This window comes from Typopeltis vanoorti, chromosome 11 (assembly GCF_054136105.1).
Source record: "Typopeltis vanoorti isolate ZY-2024b chromosome 11, IOZ_Tvanoo_1.0, whole genome shotgun sequence".
Classification (NCBI taxonomy): Eukaryota; Metazoa; Arthropoda; class Arachnida; order Uropygi; family Thelyphonidae; genus Typopeltis; species Typopeltis vanoorti.
The window spans coordinates 84786250-84807309 of NC_143559.1; the positions used below are offsets into that span (position 1 = coordinate 84786250).

The window sequence follows — 21060 nt, forward strand, 5'->3', positions numbered from 1 at the left end:
AAGAACTTGTAATCCATCCAGCTCTGATCGCACATTAGTGTCTGTCATATAGGTTAAAGGTAAACTCTCAAGGATGATATACCCTTGCAAATTGGTTACTGAATAACTGAACTATTTTACCCGCTTCTGTTTCCTCGTGATCATCATGAATCATTATGGTTAATCTTCCATAGTCATTCTTCCTCTTACTTACCACATAACTACCACTAATAATATTATTATGCAAGAATGATCTGCAAATATTTGACGTAAGATTGTGGACATTAGCTAAGGATAAATGCAACCCGAAATTTAATGGGAAAGGCCTATATCAAGCAGTTAACGGAAAGAATGTGAAGAATTATCTCGTATCACGTTTTACATTTGGCGATGTATTTGCTCTGGAATGGTTGTGGCCAGAAGGGAGCGCCGTAAGTTGGGACGTTTTTGCTTTCTTTAGTGAAGTTAGCTATTTCTTGTTCCCGGGTTGTGGCTGCTGGTAATTGTAAGTATCTATGTTAATCTTTTCGAAATTTAAATTTGGTGCGTCGTTACAACACTAATCGATTGTTTGTTAAGTAAGATGTGTAATTTACATGTTATTGTCTAAATCAACTTCTTCGGGTGGGTTTTGTTTCTGATTATGGTTATACTATAGGAAAAATGTTTATTGAAAGAAAGAAAGTTATTTTTTTTTTTCTTAAGTCAGTTTCGTTATTTAAGCTTAACGAATGCGTTTCCCTCCCACTTCGGCATATCCCCTGGAAGAAAGTGCTGTATATTTTACATAGGTGTTTGTTAAAGTCATGCTGTCTCGTGTCTTTAATATTTATTTTATTTTATTTTTATTTTCTGTTTCTTGCTCTGATCATCCCGAAGTCAACGTAGCCGTTTTAATTAATATGCAGAATGTGTTATTAAGAACCATTGCTGGTCGATAATTTAATCTTTTACATGCTAGCATCAGGTATGTCTGTCTTTTTGTAGACCAGTAACTAAAATTATGAAGACGAGATGATGGCAGTGATGCAGAGGACAAATGATGTAATGGCGGATGTGGTTCCCTTGTATGAGCTGTGCTGCATGTGGATTACTGTGTGCAAATTCGGTACTTTTTTTCTTTTAAAGGAAGGCGATTTCTGGTATCGATGACTCCATTTATACTGACTGAATTACTAATCGTAACCTTTTGCATTTAGGTTCGATTTACATTTTTTTCTATTTGGTAGATTTAAGATAATATATAGAAGACTTGAGGAATTTGCACTTTATTCACATAACAGATTATGGTAATATCTGTTAATGTCCATGTAAAAGTGCAATAGAAAACTAGGCAAAAGTGTTCCTTCTATTTTTGTAAATAGCAAGGGTCAATTTGCTCTGACAGTCATTGGAATTATTTTATTGCTGAAAATTGTCCTTTCAAAACCGTGAATTTTGCAGTATGGGATATCAGTGCTTGTGTGACAATTACCATATTTGATGTATAAAATAATTTTTTTATTTAACTCTGGAAAGTGGCTAAGTTCCATTCAGAAAATTATGACCACCTGAGGATATGCTAGGTTTTGTGCCATAGTATCAGTTGTTGGATGGGAAGAATATCCACAGGGCATGGAAAGTGTTCTAAAAAAATTCTTAAATGATGCGATATCGGAATGTGTCCCTAGAATTTGGAGAATACACAGCAGAGTTGAAATGGATGTAATCTAATTAAGCAAGAGATATGGAAGGAATGCTGTGTGCATAAGGATGATGTCAGTTAATTACAAGCAGCAGGCCAGAAGAGTAAGTGTTGTAGGCAAGCTGAGTCTGAGCATGGAAAGAAACTAGCTTTGCAAGTTAAAGATGACCCAAAAAGAATTATGCTGCAAGTAAAAGAGAAGGAATTTGATAGAATTAACTATTGAATGCAGCTGATAGTTCAATTAATGTGTAGCCATTTTGCTAAAAACTATCAACCTAGTATATGCAACATTAACTCTCCACTACCTTTTCACTATATGAGGAGGACGTACTAGAGCTGTTGCACAAACTGAATAAGAATTCTGCAATAAGACCTGATGGGATATCAGCATGCATGCTAAGTTCAGCTGAACTGGCTATTCATTTGACCAGACTATATAATTTAAGGAAGAACAGGGAAGATTCCACAAGAGTGGAAAGAATGTATGATAATCCCATTGCACAAGGGTGTTGCAAAGACTGATGTATCCTACTATCTTGAGTGGTGAAGATTTTGGAAGAGTTGGTTACGGCTTGCATTCTGCATTCAGAAATGGGTTGACAGAGAACATCTACTTTGCAATAAACAGCATGAGTTTACTAAGGGAACATCATGTTTTAGCAACTTGCTCACAATGTTATGTTACTACTGAGTTTGGACTTTGCTAAGGCTTTTGACAAAAAAATAGCATAGAAAACTTGCATAAATTGGAGAATATGGGATAGGATTGGATTATGGACTTGCATAGATACGAGGATGGCTGACTGACATCCAAAAAAAAGTTGTATATTGGAGAAGGGGTGAATCTGCAAGATTCAAGGTAATCAGTGATGTGCCTCAAGGATCAGTCCTTGGTCCTTTGTTATTCAATCTAAGTTAATGATGGAAAGGATTTGACATGCGGCATACAGCTATTTGCCGATGCAAAGATATGCAGGATCATCAGAGGTGCCGGTGCTGATATGCAGTGCTTATATTGCAGAATGATTTGAAAGGGCTGGAATTGTTGACATGTGAAAATGGCTATCAATTCAATCTTAATGAATATAGTCCATGTATTTTGGTATGATTAGATATCCAATATCATTATATCGCATCGCATCATGTAAGAATTTTTTTAGAACACTTTCCATGCCCTGTGGATATTCTTCCCATCCAACAACTGATACTATGGCACAAAACCTAGCATATCCTCAGGTGGTCATAATTTCATAATTTTCTGAATGGAACTTAGCCACTTTCCAGAGTTAAATAAAAAAAATTATTTTATACATCAAATATGGTAATTGTCACACAAGCACTGATATCCCATACTGCAAAATTCACGGTTTTGAAAGGACAATATAAGGCCTGTGTAGCTCAGTGGATGTGGCGTTTGCACACCACCGCGCTTGGCCGTATGAAGGAAGGCTTGGTTTTGAGTCTAGTCGGCGACTAGAGGAAATTTTTCTAAGCCTTTTTTCGACCGGTTCCCGAGTTAGTCAATCTCTGGCACGGGCAAGCAGGTTTTTCCTCCCGGAAACTCAGGTTTTTCGTTTTGTAAACTCAAGAAAATCGACCATAGAACCCACATTATTTCAGACATTAAATATATTGTGGTAGGATTAGGGACCACGAGATGGCGGCACATTTGAGCCGTCTCTCTTCATGCGTACCGCTTAATTAGTGATAGCCTTGGGCCATCTGTCTCTGATTGGGTACCAGTGGAGATTGAACTGCCCACTCAGTCTCCAAAAGTTAGATAGGGCTAAATGGCCTCGCCTACTCCCGTATACGGGAATAAAAAAGGCGTTAGCTGATTTTTTTTTTTTTTTTTAATATCATATTGGTGGAACTATGCTAGAAGAAACTGAATCAGGTTGGGGATCTTGGAGGTTTGGTAGATAGGAAGTTAAAGTTAAGTCATAGAAAAATCTGTAAATACAACTTAGAGAATAATTGCAATGCTGAAACAAATGTTGGCATGTAAATATAATGAAGTCCTTTTGCCTCTTCATGAGGCCTTGATAAGACCTCACTTTTTGCACACAAGTCTGGTCTCCTGTTTCCATGGTGATTCTGATACAATGAAGAGGAGAGTTAAAAATGATATTAGGATTGTGGAATACTGATTTTGAAGACAGATAGGCTGCAGACCCTAGCAAAGAGAAGAAAGAAGGGTGGTATAATTAAATTACAAACTTTTGAAAGGGTTATACAGAATTTCAATAAACGAAATTTTTCATTTTATGTTTGGGAAAGGATGTGAGGCCATCCTTGGATTATGGACTATTGGCATACATATGAGCAGTATCTTGTCGAGTATCACCTTCACTATTGCATCGCAAAAATGCGGCAGCGCACACTATAGGCATGCCGGGCTGCATCACATTGCCCTTGCTTGTGACTGCACGTTTCCTAGAGTAGATACCCTCCATACTTCACTTGCGCTTGGAGGTGTCGACAGCTGGGCCAAGGCCAGCGCGTGCTGGAATTAATAGCACAATCCAAACGCAAAATGAGGAGCTCCTGATTTTCAGTCATTTTTGAACTTGCGGCATTTAAAACCATTCCGGCTCATTAATTTTGATAATTTTTCACAGAACACTTATTCACTTTCCTCGGAACACAGTTTGGGAAACCCTGGATAAGAGGATGGCTGACAGATCAAAAAAAAAAAAAAAGTTGTGTATGGGAGGATGAATCTGTAAGATTAAAGGAATCTATCAAGAAGGGGGTGAGGGTTAGATTTTTCTCTCATAGTGGTGTCTGATTGGAATGGATTGCTGTGGAATCCATTCCAATGTGAATAGTACAGTCTCTCTTGATTAGGACCTGACTCCCTGGAGGTCTCTTAATAATGGGGGAAGATTAGGTGCCCTTTTGCAAGGCAAAAAATGCAGGACTGTCTTGGTTGCATTGAAGGTGTCTAGGTTATCCTTGCCCCACTGAGGGATGGTATGGAGATCAGTGTTTAAGACATTGGTTGCAGATCTTGATGTAAGAGATGTCTTGGAGAATATCCCTTACATTGTCCGCAAAGCTATGGATAGGATTTGTAGTGATCGAGAATAAGTTGCTTGTGTATAAAAGAAAGAGGGTAGGTGAGAGTATACTCCTCGAAATACTCCTGCATTGGTGGCAAAGCTTGAGTAGATGGTCCCATCCACCATGACATGCAGTGAATGACCAGAGTGAAAGCTGATTATCCAGTTACAGAGGGTGGCAGGTAGATCAAATGATGACAGTTTGCAAAGCAGGCCTTGATGCCAAACATGATTGAAAGCCTTGGAAATGTCAGTGGCAACAGCATGTGTGTCTGAACCTTTCCATGACACATGCCCAGTGGTGAGTGATGTTGGCTACGATATCAGCCATGGATCTGGATTGGCAGAATTCATACCGTTTGGTTCCTGATTAACTTGTGAGCTTCCAGGTAGTGAAGTTGACCATTGATAACTTTCCATTATTTTGGAGAGGATTGAGGTGATGACAGTTGGATGGTAGTCTTTGTCTCTCTCTTTTTTTGAAGGGGTTTGGTATGTTAGTTTCCATGGAATAGCATAGGTACCAGTTGAGTATAGAAGATTGAAGAGACAATAGAGGGCAGGTGTTGGTTTTGGAGCACAACATTGAGTATAATAGAGATGCATCAGGACCAGGCAACTATTGTATTCGGGTTGTTTAATCTTATGTCTTTCTGATTAAAAAGGCCACAGGAGGCATATGGTGCTCAGTTGCTGGTATGGAAGAAGATAATTTGCTAAGAGGTTAGCTTTTTTCTATGTATTTAACAGTGGTGCCATTTCAATTGGGGGGGGGAGTGTAGGTGGGCAGAGGTTGTATCTTTATAGCTTTTATGAAGTTGGATTTGCTTGTTGATTTACATTTATTGTGTAACTTAATTATACTTAGCATAGGCTAAGTATAATAAAGCTTGGGTTCTTCATACAAGCCACTTGCAGTAAGCTGAATTTTTGTACAGGTACTAATACTGTCATTGTTTTTGTCATCCATAACTGTTATTATTTTGGTAACCTCCATGGAGTCGACACTCAACCAGCAACATGTCTATCATAATGAGCTTAAGTTATTTACACTATCTGCTTTCATAATGCACTATGGCAGTTCATTCCACTCGCAACTCTCCATGTAAAAAAATCGTGCACCCCTTCAACTTTTATACTACAACTTCCAGGGATGGCTTCTCGTTCTTCCTATCTTTAATGTCCACATTTTTTTTCTTTTTCTTTTTTATATTTCCTTTTGCGTTAATCTGATAGAATCCCTCATTCTCTTTTCCTCCTATCCACCAACCTCTAATCTGCATTCTTGCAAATGCTCTTCATAACCAACACTCCTAACTCCTGATATTACTTTGGTTTTTTTGTCTTTGGATCCACTCCAGTGTTTCCATCTCACAATGAAAACTAGGTGACCAAATATGAACACAGCACTCCATGTGGTCTGACCAATGCCTTATATACAGGCACTACCACCTCCTTATCCTTACATATTGCAGGTGTTGCAACATGTGCAACGTGCTCTCAAAACTTCATTGTCTGCGATCACCATTTATTCTAATTTCATCATATGGTTTAAGTTCATGAATGAACTTAAACCATATGAACTATAACATTGTCTAATTTTGGAGTTGCTTTTTTGTGGTTGGAGAGGTGTCAGTATGTAGATATCTTTAACATGCTTTGCAGACCAATTTAGTCGAATAACTACATTAATATATTATGTGTTTTCTCCTTGTTTATGTATCCATACCAGATTACTGTTTGCAGCAAGTGCAATTCTGTTTATCTTTTCAGTTAAAGGATGTTTATTCTGATTTACATGAATAAGGGATAAATTAATAACTATTTAGTGACAATGTTACCATATCATGAGGAATAGTTTGCACAAAATGGAAGTGTTTACAATACAAGTGTCTACAACTTATACTATTCAGTATGTCATCTTTCTCTTTGAAATATCCCTGAGCAGTTTTCCATTGCTTTTCAGTGTCGTAAATGAGTTCCACTTCAGCTCAATAAGTTGACTAGTGACTGATGCAGCTCACAAGTGAGTTGCATCAGCCACTACATTGACTGCAAAATTCATTCACAGTAGTGGCAGTCATGAATTCATTGGAAAACCATCTGGACATTGCTTACCTTGCAAATTCCAGGTTTGAAACATTAGATATCGAGCTTTAAAATGTTAATACTGTTAAGTAAAATGATTTCAGAATATTTTATCAAATTTGTGTTGCATGTGGTTTATGCTTGCACAAATCACATGCAACACAATCGTACTTTATACACTGCCATAAGCACATTTAAGTCATTTTCAAATAGTCAATGTTTTTTTGTTGTTCTGGTGATTATTAAAACTAATGGTTTTATAAAATATAAAACTAAGTGAAAAATATAAATCAGAATAAATTTTGTATTTGTGCACTTTTATTGATATTCTAGATTGTTGGAATATCTGTTCATTTTCTTGTGAATAGTGCTATAGAAAACCAGACAAAAGTGTTCCTGCTATTTTTTTTTATAAATAGTATGAGTCAATTTGCTCTGATAATCATTGATAAACTATTTCATTGCTTCAAATATTGTTCAAAAAAAATCATAAGAATAAATCTTAAAAGCTAAAATCATCATCAAATTCTTGCCATGTACCCTCAACCCTCAAGGGGTGTACAGGATATGATAGTACTACATGAAAAAAATTACATCATTACTAACTTCCTATCTACAATTTTCCTCCAAATCAGTCTGTTACTTGTCAAGACTCCAATATTATCAGATTTTATATTTCTATTGTCTAAGGCACTTTGTACCGTATCAATCCACCTATATCTTGGTCTTCTTCTGGGTCATTTTGCTGCCAACCTGGCAGAGAACACTTGTTTTGCTAATCTTTCCTCGCCCATTCTGTTTAAGTGACCATACCATCTGAGATTAGCTCTGCTAATGCATTCCTGCATGCTGACAATGTCAAGTTCTTTATCCTCGTTTTTAATATGATATTGCCATTGATGCCATCTGTTCACGCCTATAATCTTTCTCAGGATTCTCATATCTGCAGTCTCTAGTGTTTTGGTCAAGTGTTTTACTCAGATCCATAAGTTAAAACTGGTTTGGAACACTGTCTTGTATACAGCTAATTTAGTGTTCCGACTAATTTCTCTCTTATTCCATATGAATTTATTCAATTGACTTCCTACCATACCAGCTTTGCTGATTCTGTTGGTTATTTCCATATTCAATTTACCATCTTCAGTAAAAATCGTGCCTAAGTAGCTGAAATGTTTCACTTGTTCCACAGGTTCTCCATTCACAACACAGTTGATATTTTCAAAGATTCTGCCTATTTTCATTGTCTTTGTCTTTTTATTGCTAACCTTCATACCATATCTATTACAACAGCTATTCAATTTAGTCTTGCAGACTTGTAGCAGATTTATTTAGAAGTATAACATCATCTGCATAAGGCAAAGAGCTGACATTAACATCTCCAATTTTGATATCATGTTTAATACCACTTTCCTTCATAATGTACATCCCTGTCTCGCACCAGATTTAACGTTAAACCATCTATCATATAACTGTAGCGTATTGAATAGCTTCTCTCTTGGCACTTTGTCAGATGCCTTTTTCCAAATCGACAAAACTTGAATACAGATCTCTGTTATGTTCCCATGCTTTCTCGACTATTCGTCGTAAAGTGAAGATCTGATCCTGACAGCTCTATTTGGCCTGAATCCAGCTTGTTCTTCACCAAGCTTTTCTTCCACAATTCTTAACTGTTTCTCAAGTATACTTGCATAGATCTTGCCAGGAACACTCAGTAGGGAAATGCCTCTATAATTCTCACATTCAGTTTTATTTCCCTTTTTTATATATGGGTACTATGAGAGCTTCACTCCAATCATCAGGAATTCGTCCCTCTGTCCAGACTTTCTGAACTATGCAGTGCAGCCACTGTAAGACATACTACCATACTTCAGCATTTCTGGTCAAATATCATCTACTCCTGCTGCTGCCTTTCCACATTTCAAGCCTTTAATGACTTTTTCTACTTCAAGTATGGATATGTATTCCTGACTGCATGCCTGGTCAGTGTTTTTTACCACTGTGCTGTCATCACTGCTTATTTCATTTAGCAGTTTTTCAAAGTAATTACTCCATACTTCAAGGATATCTTTTTTTCTCCTGTTTTTTTCTCCAGAATATTTTGCCACCTTCTTGATATTTATTTTCTATATTCTTGCCAAAGTCCTTCCATGACTTTTGTTTAGCTAGTTTCTCTGTATTCTCTAAGAGCACAAGCTGACTTATTTTACAGGAACTTTTGATATGCTTTCTTCTTTTCCTTCACTGCCTCTTTAACTTCCTGTGTTCACCAGGTAGTTCTGATTTTTTTTATCCTTGCAGACAACCTCACCGCATGCCTCTCTGGCAGAATCAATGTTTTTGGTTGCTAAAATCTTGATGTTGTATTTCTCCTTTTTTTTTTTATATATATTGTTTTGAAAACCCTTAGCAGTGCCTCAAACTTTATCCTTTGTTAAACTGTTCAGTTACAGTGTAAGGTTATAGTAGCTCTTTCCCCTTATCTGTGGTTTCAGTTACCCAGTCAAATCCAAAAATATTAAATGGAAAATTCCAGAAACGATTTCGTAATTTTTTAGTTGTGTGCCATTCTGAGTAGCGACGAAATTTTGTACTGTATACGCTACCCACCTATTAGTCACTTAGTTGTCTTGGTTATCAGGTTGTCTATGGTATTGCAGTGCTTGTATTCCTTATTTTACTTAATGGGTGCAAGAGTAGTTGATGCATTGTCATTTTGGATATGCCAAAGAGAAGCTGTAAATAAACCGCTTCCTTTAAATGAAAAAGTGAAGATTCTCGACTTCATAAGGAAAAAAAATTTGTCTGCTAAGATTCCATTCACATTCAGATAACTTTTATTACAGTATATTGTTATAATTTTATTGTTAATCTCTTATTGTGCCTAATTTATAAATTAAACTTCATAGGTATCTATGTATAGGAAAAAACTGTGTCTGTGGAGGGAGGGAGAGGAGGTTGATACTATCTGCTGGGTGTCTTGCAATGCATCTCCTGCAGGTAAAGGGGGACTACAGTGCTATAAAATATTTATCCCACTTAGAATAAGCATTTATGCACAAGCATCCACATTGCAGGTTTTGTGGACACTTGTGCATAAATGTTCCTGTAAAGTGCAACATAAAATCCCAGGAAAAAATTTCTTTGTTTTAATTAACAGTTGAGTCAGTTTGTTCTAACATTGCCAAAAGATTTTATATGGTAAATTATGGAGACTAATTTACTGTAATTAATGGTGATCGAGTAACTGAAAGAAGATGCCAATTTATATAGATAGCGAGTATAATGAGTTACCTGACATTCAACTTAATGTCTTAAAATGTTTGGGGGGGGTCGGTACCATCTGTGGGGTGTCTTGGAACATATTTCGTGCAGGTAGGGGGGAACCACAGTGCTAAAAAATATTTATCCCACTTAGAATAAGCATTTATGCACAAGTGTCCACGTTGCAGGTTTTATCAGAATACCTGTTAATGTTCCTGTAAAGTGCAACATAAAATCCCAGAACAAAGGCGTTTCTACTGTTTTAATAAACAATTGAGTCAATTTGTTCTAACATTGCCAAAGATTTCATATGATAAATTATGGAGACTCTAATTTACTGTAATTAATGGTGATCGAGTAACTGAATGAAGATGCCAATTTATATAGATAGTGAGTATAATGAGTTACCTGACATTCAACTTAATGTCTTAAAAATGTTTGGGGGGGGGTCGGTACCATCTGTGGGGTGTCATGGAACATATTTTGTGCAGGTAGGGGGGGAACCACGGCGCTAAAAAATATTTATCCCACTTAGAATAAGCATTTATGCACAAGTGTCCACGTTGCAGGTTTTATCAGAATACCTGTTAATGTTCCTGTAAAGTGAACATTAAATCCTGGAACAAAGGTGTTTCTACTGTTTTAATAAACAGTTGAGTCAATTTGTTCTAACATTGCCAAAGATTTCATATGACAAATTATGGAGACTTCTTCTTCTTATTGTGCTATCTTCTATCGAAGGTCAGCGACCATCTTGGCGAACAAACTGCGATCTTGTGTTAATCTGAGCAGTTGTGCACTGCTCTTTCCTGTCCACGTCTTGATGTTGTCAAACCATGATATTCTTTTTCTTCCTCTAGTTCCTTTGCCATCAATTCTTCCTACCAAAATAGTTTGTAAAAGTTGGTATTTGCTGTTTCTCATGATGTGTCCAAGATATGTTTTTCGTTTCTTGATTATTTGTACAAGATGTTTAGCTTTGCCAATGGATTTTAAGACATCTTCATTGGTAATTTTTTCTGTCCATGATATCTTTAGCATTCTTCTGTATAGCCACATCTCAAAGGCTTCGATTTTCTTGATGGTTGTCGCCTTCAATGTCCATGTTTCAACTCCATAGAGCAGAATAGATCACACGTAGCATTTCAGCATTCGGCATCTGACTTCCATGTTTAGGTCTTTATTGCAGAATAGTGTTCTCATTTTCATGAAGGACTGCCGTGCAACTTCAATCCTTGTCTTTATATCTATTTCTGGATCCCACCGTTCATTAAGCCAGCAACCAAGATATTTATATCTTGACACTTGATCAATATTTTTCCCATTGAGTGTCAGTTTCATTGATGAGGCTGGATGTTTGCTGATCATGTATTTTGTCTTGTTGATGTTTATATTTATTCCCATTCTTTGGCTTTCTATGGATATTCTGTCAACGAGTTTTTGGAGATCCATAATGTTATCTGCAATTAGCACGGTGTCATCTGCATATCGTAGGTTGTTAACAATCTTTCCATTTATTGCGATTCCCTCTGGACATTCTTCCAATGCTTTTTTAAAGATTACCTCTGCATATATGTTGAACAGGAGTGGCGAGAGCACACATCCTTGTCTCACTCCTCTTTTGATGTTAATATCACTGGTGGTAATGTTGTCTAATTGAACGGTAGCTGACTGATTCCAATACAGTCTTATGTCTTGTTCGTCTAGCCTTATTTGTTGAAGGATTTCTATTAAGTTGGTGTGTCTGACTTTGTCGAATGCTTTTTCAAAATCTATGAAACACAAAGACAGATTTCTGTTTTTCAATGCATTTTTGTATCAATATTTGGGTACAGAAAAGGGCCTCTCTAGTACCAAAACCATTCCGAAAGCCGAATTGTGTTTCACTTAAGAGTTTCTTCACTTTTTCTATAAATGCGATTCTGAATTACTTTCAAAAATATTTTTAATGTTTGGCTCATTAGACTAATAAGTCTGAAGTCACCACAGGAATTCGCTTTGGGTTTCTTTGGGATAGTGATAAATGTAGATTTGAGCCAATTTGATGGAAATTCATCACTTTCATATATTTTATTAAATAGTTTTTCAAGAAGTTTGATGTTATCTGGTTCGATTAATTTTAAAAATTCTGTTTGCACACCATCTGGTCCACTGGCTTTTCCTGTTTTACTTGTTCGTATAGCATTCTCTATTTCGCATTTCATGATTGCTGGTCCTTGAATGTTATCTTTTATATTTATAGGCTTCTGTCTAGTATCATTGAAAAGTTCTGTTACATATTTTATCCAAATCTGTGCTTTATTCTCTTCTTCTAGAACTATTTTTCCATTTTCGTCTCTTAGAGACACTTTGCTTTTTCCTCAGTTTTCCAGAAATTTCATTGATTTTCTTATACAGATTGAAATTATCATGTTTCTTCTGAAGCAGTTCAATTTCAGTACATAAATTTTTCATCCAATTTTCCTTGGCTTCTTTTATTTTTTTCTTGATGATGTTATGTGTTTCTGTATACCTGGCAAGGTCTTTGTTTTTGTACATTCTTCTTGTATCAATAAGAGAAAGAATCTCATCTGTCATCCATTCCTGTTGTTTTATATTATTCACATAACCTACTTCTTCAATACTTGTTGTTACGATGGCATTCTTTAAGCTATTCCAAAGAGATTCCACACTTTTATTTTCTTCTATGTTAATCTGTTGTAATCGCAGGTTAAGCTGTGTCTTGGCATTTTTATTTATGTTCAGGTCTTTCAGTTTTTCTACATCAATTTTCTTTTTCTTCTTTTGTGATTTTTTAGCTGATTTTAATCTAAGACGTATTTCTGCAACTATGGGATTGTGGTCTGATGAGATCTGCTCCAGGATAAGTCTTTGCACTCTTTATACTACTGTGGAATCTTTTATTTATCAGTATATAATCAATTTGATTTCTGACAATATTATGTTGGTTATCTTGAGGCGATTTCCAAGTGTACAGTCTTCTGGGTGGAAGTTTAAACCAGGTATTTGCTATTGTTAGATCTTCTTCCTGACAGAATTGGACTAGGCGATCTCCTCTGTCATTTCTGGTGCCTAAGCCATGTTCGCCAACAATTTCTCCATCACTCCCTCTTCCCACTTTCACATTGAAGTCACCCATCACTATGTTTATATCATGTTTCTTTTGTTAGGTTTTTAATCTCTTTTAGGTGTTCATAAAACTCTTCAACATCTTCACTTTTGTCAGCTGTGGGTGCATAAGCTTGGATGATATTTATGTTAATGGGGTTTCCCTTAAGTTGTAACAGCATTATCCTTTCAGAAAATGGAATCCTATTTAGTACTGATTTATTGATTTCTTCATCTACTATTACAGCTACACCATGTCGATGTTTGTTCTCATCATTCCCAGAGTAATACATTGTCATATTATCTTGTTGACACTTTCCAGATCCTGGCCATCTTGTCTCGCAAATTCCCAAAATCCGGATGCCCAGCCTCTTCATTTCTCTTGTGGCATTTCTTAATTTGCCAGTTTCATACAGAGTTCTGACATTCCAAGTTGCAATTTTAAAAGTGGACACCATTTTGAGCCCGGAGATTCTTCGCACCCCTGTCCCATTTAAGGGACGCCGAGAACTTGGGGCCAATTGTAAGGGTTTGCTCGCCATGATGGTTGTTCTGGAGATAAGGTAGAGCAGTAGTTTCTGCATTTGCTTTCTGCTCCACAGTATTACAGACGTACACAATATAATCATTGCCATCTGCAAATCTCTGATCACAAGCTTTTCCGTCATCATTTGGCTTCAACCTTGTCAGTACTGACAATGCTGCTTCCCAATGTCAGGGGCGGTGACCCCAGTAGGTACTTATTTAATGGCGGCACTACTCGCCATGTCACCGAGTTGTCATTGGGCTTTGTGAGGTTTCAAGTGAGACAGAGTTACCACTTCTGCCCCCCCCCCCCACGCCCTGATAGCTCAGTCGCTGTTGGTCCACGGCTGCTTATTCGCCAGATTGCTCTGCTTATATCGCAGCTAACCTCCATATCTGAAGGCTGTTCCCCGATCCGCCACGGAGACTAATTTACTGTAATTAATGGTGATCAAGTAACTGAAAGAAGATGTCAATATTTCAAGACAATACTGTTTGGTCTCAGTACATTTTGCACAAGATTGACTTTTAAGGTTGATATTTCAGGTAGTACTGATTCTTGCTTTCCCTTTTTCTACAGAATGGCCTGCTGTCTGTCTAAAGTATTTATATTAATAAAGAATCTGGTAAAGTTTGTGGCATAGTTAATAAATTAGATTTTGGTGATTGGGAAATGTGGGTACTGGGCATCCCCCTCTGCTTTTTTCCCCCCAAAAATTCTTCTGATAGGCACAATGTCCAAAATGTATGTGGTCAAACTGTATTCTATTGTGTTATCCATTGTTAATGTGCATTGTTTCATATTTGATGTGATCCTAGTGTTACAGCACTGGTTAGCTAACCATAAGTATATACTGTGTGTTTCATATCTCCCTTAAAATAATCATGTTTCTTGGTATGCTGTTCCAAATGTGAAACAGTATTATAAGGTCGGATAACTTTGTAGAGTTGGTGTGGTTGTGAAAAGTGTTGTTTGGAAACGGTTTTTTTTTTTTTTTTTTTTTTTTTTTTTTTTTTTTTTTTTTTTTTTTTAGATGCTGAGAAGCAGTTATCATATTTACTGAAGTATAACTTGCACCCCTGATTTTACTTTACGGAAAAAAGAAATTAACAAGTTTTACATATACCTCACATGCGAAAAAAAGTTCAAGGTATACTATTGCATGTCGGGGCCTAACCTAACCTTGCTCCCTGCAGTAAACAATGCACTCTCCCAACAACCACTATACTGCAGATGCAAGAAAAACAAGTAGCTTTATTGTATTGCTGGATAAGGTACAGAGACATTTGCAGTCTGTGTAATAGATTTCTCAACAAGTAGTGCAATTAGAGACAACTTGGATAAAAACGGCAGTGACTAATGAATCGCACGTCCCCTCCCACAGATGTTATGCTCTATGCATTTGAATTGAAGAGAATTAACATTTCAACTTGGCATCTCAAATCTTTTAAATTACTGGTAAGGACTCATCAGTAGAAAGGTCAGCCATGATGGATGGTACAAACAAGGAATTGGCCAAGGTTGAGAGTGGAGTGTGGAAATATTTTGCAGGATTTTAGTCATCTGGCAATGGATAGATGACCAAGCAATAGTGAAGAATAGAGCACTGTACCATAGATAGACAATTACTTATTAGTCCTGTAGTTTGGTTGCTAGAGCAGGATTTCTCATGAGCCTTTTGTGCATTAGTTCATCTCATCTGTATAGTTTAATCTAGTTCCCAATGATAGATTCAAATGTATGGTGTCAAGGTAAGCAAATGCATTGGAGGGGAAGTGGTGGATTGAACCTTGATTTTATAGTTAAACGGCAGAAATGGTATTTGTCTCACATAAGGTGAATATTTCCATTTATTGCATACTTACTGTTGTAGCTGTATTTTTATAAACAAATATGTACTGTATAAAAGTTCATAATTTGCTTGTTTGTATAATTTTAAGTGTTATATCTGATCATTTTAGGTACTCCATATAATGGCAAAATCAAAGAACCACACAAATCATAATCAGAGTAAGTATATTTTTTATGGTGTGTGTGTGTGGTATATATATCTTTTCCATAATTTATGCTTAAGCAGATACATTTCTTTTTTTTTTTGAATGCCTTTTGTATAATGTTGCCAGAAATTTTATGTGAATCCTGTCCATGAAAGTACTATATATAAACCTATAGTATAATGGGTGGAAGTGTTGCATCATCGAGCAAAAAAAAAAAGGGGGGGCTAACTTAGCCTTTATAATACTTATAATGCGACTTTGTAATGCTTCTGACAGATATGATAATTCCTGTAGGATATCAGTCATTAATTCTAGATCTTTTAAAAATTCCAAAATTGAGAAGTAGTTTTAAAAAGCTTATATATTTATAGTTTGATGCAAAATGCTTGCATAAGCTGGATAATTTCTCCACACAGCAAGAACCGTTCGTAAACTGCAAGCTGCCCATCGTGGTCCAAACACACAGCTGATCTTTAAAGTTTCGATACCAAGGTCTTTTGCAATTGTATTTAATTCTTGTTGATTTTTTTTGGTGATTAATGATAAAAAGCATAATTTATTCCAAAATTTTTTCAAACTTATTTATTTCTTTAATGTTTTTTTATTGAATCGTCTAATGCTCAGTGTAAACTGAGTTACACAATGCTAAATCACAAAGTTGGGAAATTTTTGTTGAAGTTTGATTGCAACACCTGATTTGTTTCCTAACATTACACTAACTCCATCAGAACAAAATGCAATGAGATGATTTTTTAAATAGTTATCAGAAAATCCATATGAATTTAAAGCAGCATTTATACATTCTGCAGTGGTATTTTCTTGTTCTACAAGATTATTAAACAAGAACAAGGGACTTGCAAATTTGAGAAAAAATTTAACAAAGGTCTCACACTAGCCCCTTATAGCTCACCACTGCTTGTAACCCTATTATAAAATGTAACAATTGTTGAAACAAGACATTTCCTTAATACTTCAGTTAATATATATATATATATATATATATATATAACAATAGTAGGTAAACATTAGTCATTAGGTTACACTACAGAATATTGACTGGTTTCACAAAACTATAGGAGAAGAAATGAAGAAAGCAACCGTCAGTTAAAATGCATCATTAAAACAATCGTGACTAATGTGGGCCACTTATTAGGTTGCCTTTGGTTATTGATTTTCTCACTACATCAGAATTTAATTTCAACAATCATCTATGGACTCCAAAGAGACTGCTGGTTAACAGCTCACTCAGGTTCACAGTAATAAATTGTTTATAATAACTATAGTTTTCTTTATATAAAAGAATAACTTATCTTCTCTCTCCCTCCAGGTCTAGTTTCCTGCAGTTGAAGCCTTTGTAAATGTTGAACTTTGGGAAGTGCACTAATGTTTCTTAATTAAGATTACTTAATTATTGAAGAACTAACAAGCAGAGATAAGGGAGTTATCATTCCACTTTTTTTTATAAAGCCTTGATAGTATCTGGATTAGTGCTCAGGTCTGGCCACTTTTTTTTTTTAAGTGGAGTGGTGGAGAGGATCCAGAATTAACGAAGATAGTGTGTGGTCTGTGGATTGCAGAAAGTAGTGGAAAAGGCAGGTTATGAATTGAAACATTTTTAAGTTAAAGGAATTTATGGGATGCAAGGGAAATGTTTCAGCTTTTGGCTAGAGGGGGAAAGGATAAGAGGTCATCCCAGTAATTTGGGTAAGAGTGGTTAGCAAGGGCACGAAAACTAGATTTTTTGCTTGGAGAGTGGCAAATGAATAAATGGAATGGGTTGCCTGAGTTAGTTGTGCTTTAATGGTTTCAATGAGGTGTGATAGATGGTTTTGGTTTGGATCTTAGGACTCCATTGAGGTGCCCATTAAATAATAGTATCTGAGATAGTGTGCTGCCCTAGTTAGCTGAGTGGTTAGTGTATCCGCTCTCCAACCAACTTTGCAGTTTCAAATGCTGTTGTGAGTATGGATGTCTGCAATTGTCTTTCGGTGGAAGATGTTTCATCACCTGGTGTGAGACCACCATCCGGCTAATTGAGAATGCTGCTCTCAAGTGGCTTGAATGCCACTTAAGAGCGGCATTTCTGGACCAAAAAAATAAATTCAAAAAATACATAAAATTGATATAAAAAAGAGGGGGTGGGTGGAATCCTCAATCCACTAATGGTACAAACCATACCATAGGCTTGCAAATAACCTTTTGTGGTTGTCAGCAACATTTTTAAAAAAAAAAATGTAAATACACATGTTCTAACATCTTAAAAAAAACTGAATCTCCAAGGTTTTGTTCCTGTTCTCAAACTCTCATTTTTTCTTCAAATAATCTTTGTGTATTTTCGTCTACAGTTCACATCTGAGAGCTGCTCAACTTTTATTCGCTTTAAATGTTATTCTTTTCAATATGAAATTTCAGTTTTATCCTGCTCAAGACTAAATAGTGATCACTTCCAATTTCAAATCCTCTGTATGCTTTGGTGTCCTGCACCAGGATGAAAACATCACTATCAACTATAACATTGTCAATGAGACCTTTCTTATTCCTTGCCTCTTCTCTCCATGTGAATTTGTGCACATTTTTATGTTGGAACATGGTGTTCGTAATAACTAGTCCATGTCCTGAGGAGAAATCCAACAGATATTTGCCATTATTATTAGCTTTGCTCTTTTCTCCAAATTTTCCCAAAATATTTTTGTATGTCTGACAATCATTTCCTACTCTGCTATTCAGATCCCCAACAAGGACCAACTTTTCCTTTTTCATTATGTCAGTTGCTTTTTCTAAAGCCTCAAAAAATTCCTCCACTTCTACCATAGCAGAACCTTTTGTGGGACCATAGGCACAAACAAGTCTTATTTTTCAGTTCCTCATTCTGATATTTGTCCACATCACTCTACCTGAAATTGTCTGCCATTCAAGAAGATTAGCCTCGTATTTTGTGTTGAATACTATCGCTACTCCTTTTCCTTGATTATCATTGCCTGAATATAACATTTTGTATTTATTGCTCAGAAAGATCTCACCAGTTTTGGTCTTTTTTGTTTCAGTAACCCCTATTATGTCAATCTGGTACTTATCTAATTCCTCAGCTAGCTCTATTTCTTTGCCATTCAGGCTTCTTATGTTGATAGTACCGATCTTTAACTCTGGCGATGTTGAGTTGGGTGTGTTTTCGGATTTGTTCCAGTAGCTGACTTCGGTGTTCACCCTGGTTCCCTGGTGAAAACAACGGGGACCTTTTTTAACTGGGCGACACTCCAGCCGGCATGAAATTTTGTCATGTTATACCATTATTTTGGTTTAAGCCAATAAGAATACAATTTGGTCGGCTAAATCCCAAATTGCCAGCCCATCCTTGTTCGTTCAGTATCCAGGTAGATACCCAACAAGGTGTACCACGAGGTGAAGATGTCAGAAGCCCTGGCCAGTTCTCTGCATTCCTTTAAAGGCTATGTGGAGGTCTCAGTTATACAGCTTTGACCCTTAAGCACCCCTGTGGAATTTATGTATTCTGGAAAACTCATTTTTCCAGAGCTCCAGCCAAAAACTCAGTTGTAGAGAATGTTCAAATATGCTGGAGTAAAATTTGGATTAAAAATATCGTACTACACCATTTGATGATTTATATTGTGGCTTACATAAATAAGAAACAAGAATGGAGTTCAGAAATACCCTGGCATTTGTATGGCAATTTTGAAGATAACTGGATATCTGCAGCCCTCCATCTGTACTCTTAATGTACAGGTGGAGGGCTAGGGAAATAGTTACTAATATCAGCCTGCTCCTAATTTTTTGGACATTTTTCTAATATGAATGTTATTGACAAGTTCACTGGATGGCAGGATTCTCCACGCAATATATGCAAGGTACCCTAAGAACATAAGAATACATGCAATTAACAGACCTAATTTATTGGCCTCAGTTTTGGTTGCTTTAGTAGTAATACCAAACAAAACGAAATGATACTATTAATTTGAAGATGTGCTTAGCTATTGAAAAGATCATAAACGACATGACTTCCCGGTTGCTATTAGAAACTTGATTTCTTTCAGACCGCAAGGACCACCGGAATGGAATTCACAAACCTCCACGATATCGTAAGCAGTCTATGAAGGGGGTGAGTAGAAAGTAGCTTAGTATAGCTTAGTATTTTCTTTTGTAGATTTCTTGAATATAAATCTGATAAATATTAATATTTACTTTATTTATTGGCAGGTGGACCCAAAATTTCTGCGAAATCTTAGGTTTGCTAGAAAACATAACAAGAGGCCAAAACCCCAAGTTGCAGATGTTGAAATGAAACCTGCCCCAAATGTAAAATCATAAAAACAAGTCTTTGAAACTTGGTTTGTATAATAAAATATACAATTCAAATTAAGCAGTCTAATTTATCGGACAATACCTCAAAAAATTTATATAAGGTTTACACATTAAGATGAATAGTAAGGTGTAAGGATGTGAACAGTAAGATGAATGGAAGTAAAGATATCAGAAATTTAAGAGAAAAAATGGATTTGAAGGCCGAACTTCAGCATGTTCAACTGAAATGATTATTTCAATTGACAAATAGTGCCTATATTTAATCGAGGATATAGTGAAGAAATTTCTTAAACGGCCAGGGAATCATGGGTATGTTTATCATAAGATAAGAACCTAGTCTTAGTAACCTTTATTTTGCATACATCTAAATGTTCAGTAAAAAAACTAATTTTTGCATTGCTTTATATCACTTTTCTTAAATTGGTGCATTGAACAAGCTATGCACTCAAGTTAACAGCATTGCCTTTTAACTGATCCTGTCCTTTTAATTTGATTTGTAATAATTCTGTATATTTTAGTTATTTGGCCCCAAATCTGTGCCAAATTGATATTTGTGTTCAGGTTGGGGTATATGATGGTGCAAATTTGAGTACTTAATTAAAAGGCTAAGAATATTTTTGATCATCTCATGCTGAATAAGGATGCATTTTCTGGAAAATGGGACATGGAAAGTTTTTCATTTGCATGTCAAGCATGTTCATTCAGTCAATTCTTTCCAGCCAGTAAGCGACATTGGGAAGGTATTTGTTTGTTGTCAGGAAAAAAACTTGCAGAAACTGCTACACTAATGTTTGAAATATTTCTACATGCAAGTGGTACAATAAATGTTGTATAATATCCATTGATGGAAGTAAGTCCTGTATAATTCTAGTAAATAACCATGTAATCGTACCCTAATACAGTGAGTTTCCCAGATTTTTCCTACGATGGAACACCTCACAAATCCTTAAATTTTCACGGAACACCTTGGTTATTTTGTGATGTATTAATATTTATGGCATAATCATAAAGAGTATTAGTACACTTATGTAT

The 21060-nt window shown here is 36.1% G+C and overlaps 1 protein-coding gene across 1 annotated transcript; it reads left to right on the top strand.

Annotated features, from left to right (window-relative positions):
- The first annotated feature begins 382 nt into the window (after positions 1-382).
- On the top strand, positions 383-20086 carry RpL29 (ribosomal protein L29). The gene is made up of 4 exons (XM_090400143.1): positions 383-484; positions 15676-15724; positions 19761-19825; positions 19924-20086. The coding sequence occupies exons 2-4, from the start codon at positions 15688-15690 to the stop codon at positions 20032-20034; spliced, it is 213 nt and encodes a 70-aa protein (XP_090256269.1). The 5' UTR covers positions 383-484; positions 15676-15687; the 3' UTR covers positions 20035-20086.
- The last annotated feature ends 974 nt before the right edge of the window (positions 20087-21060 follow it).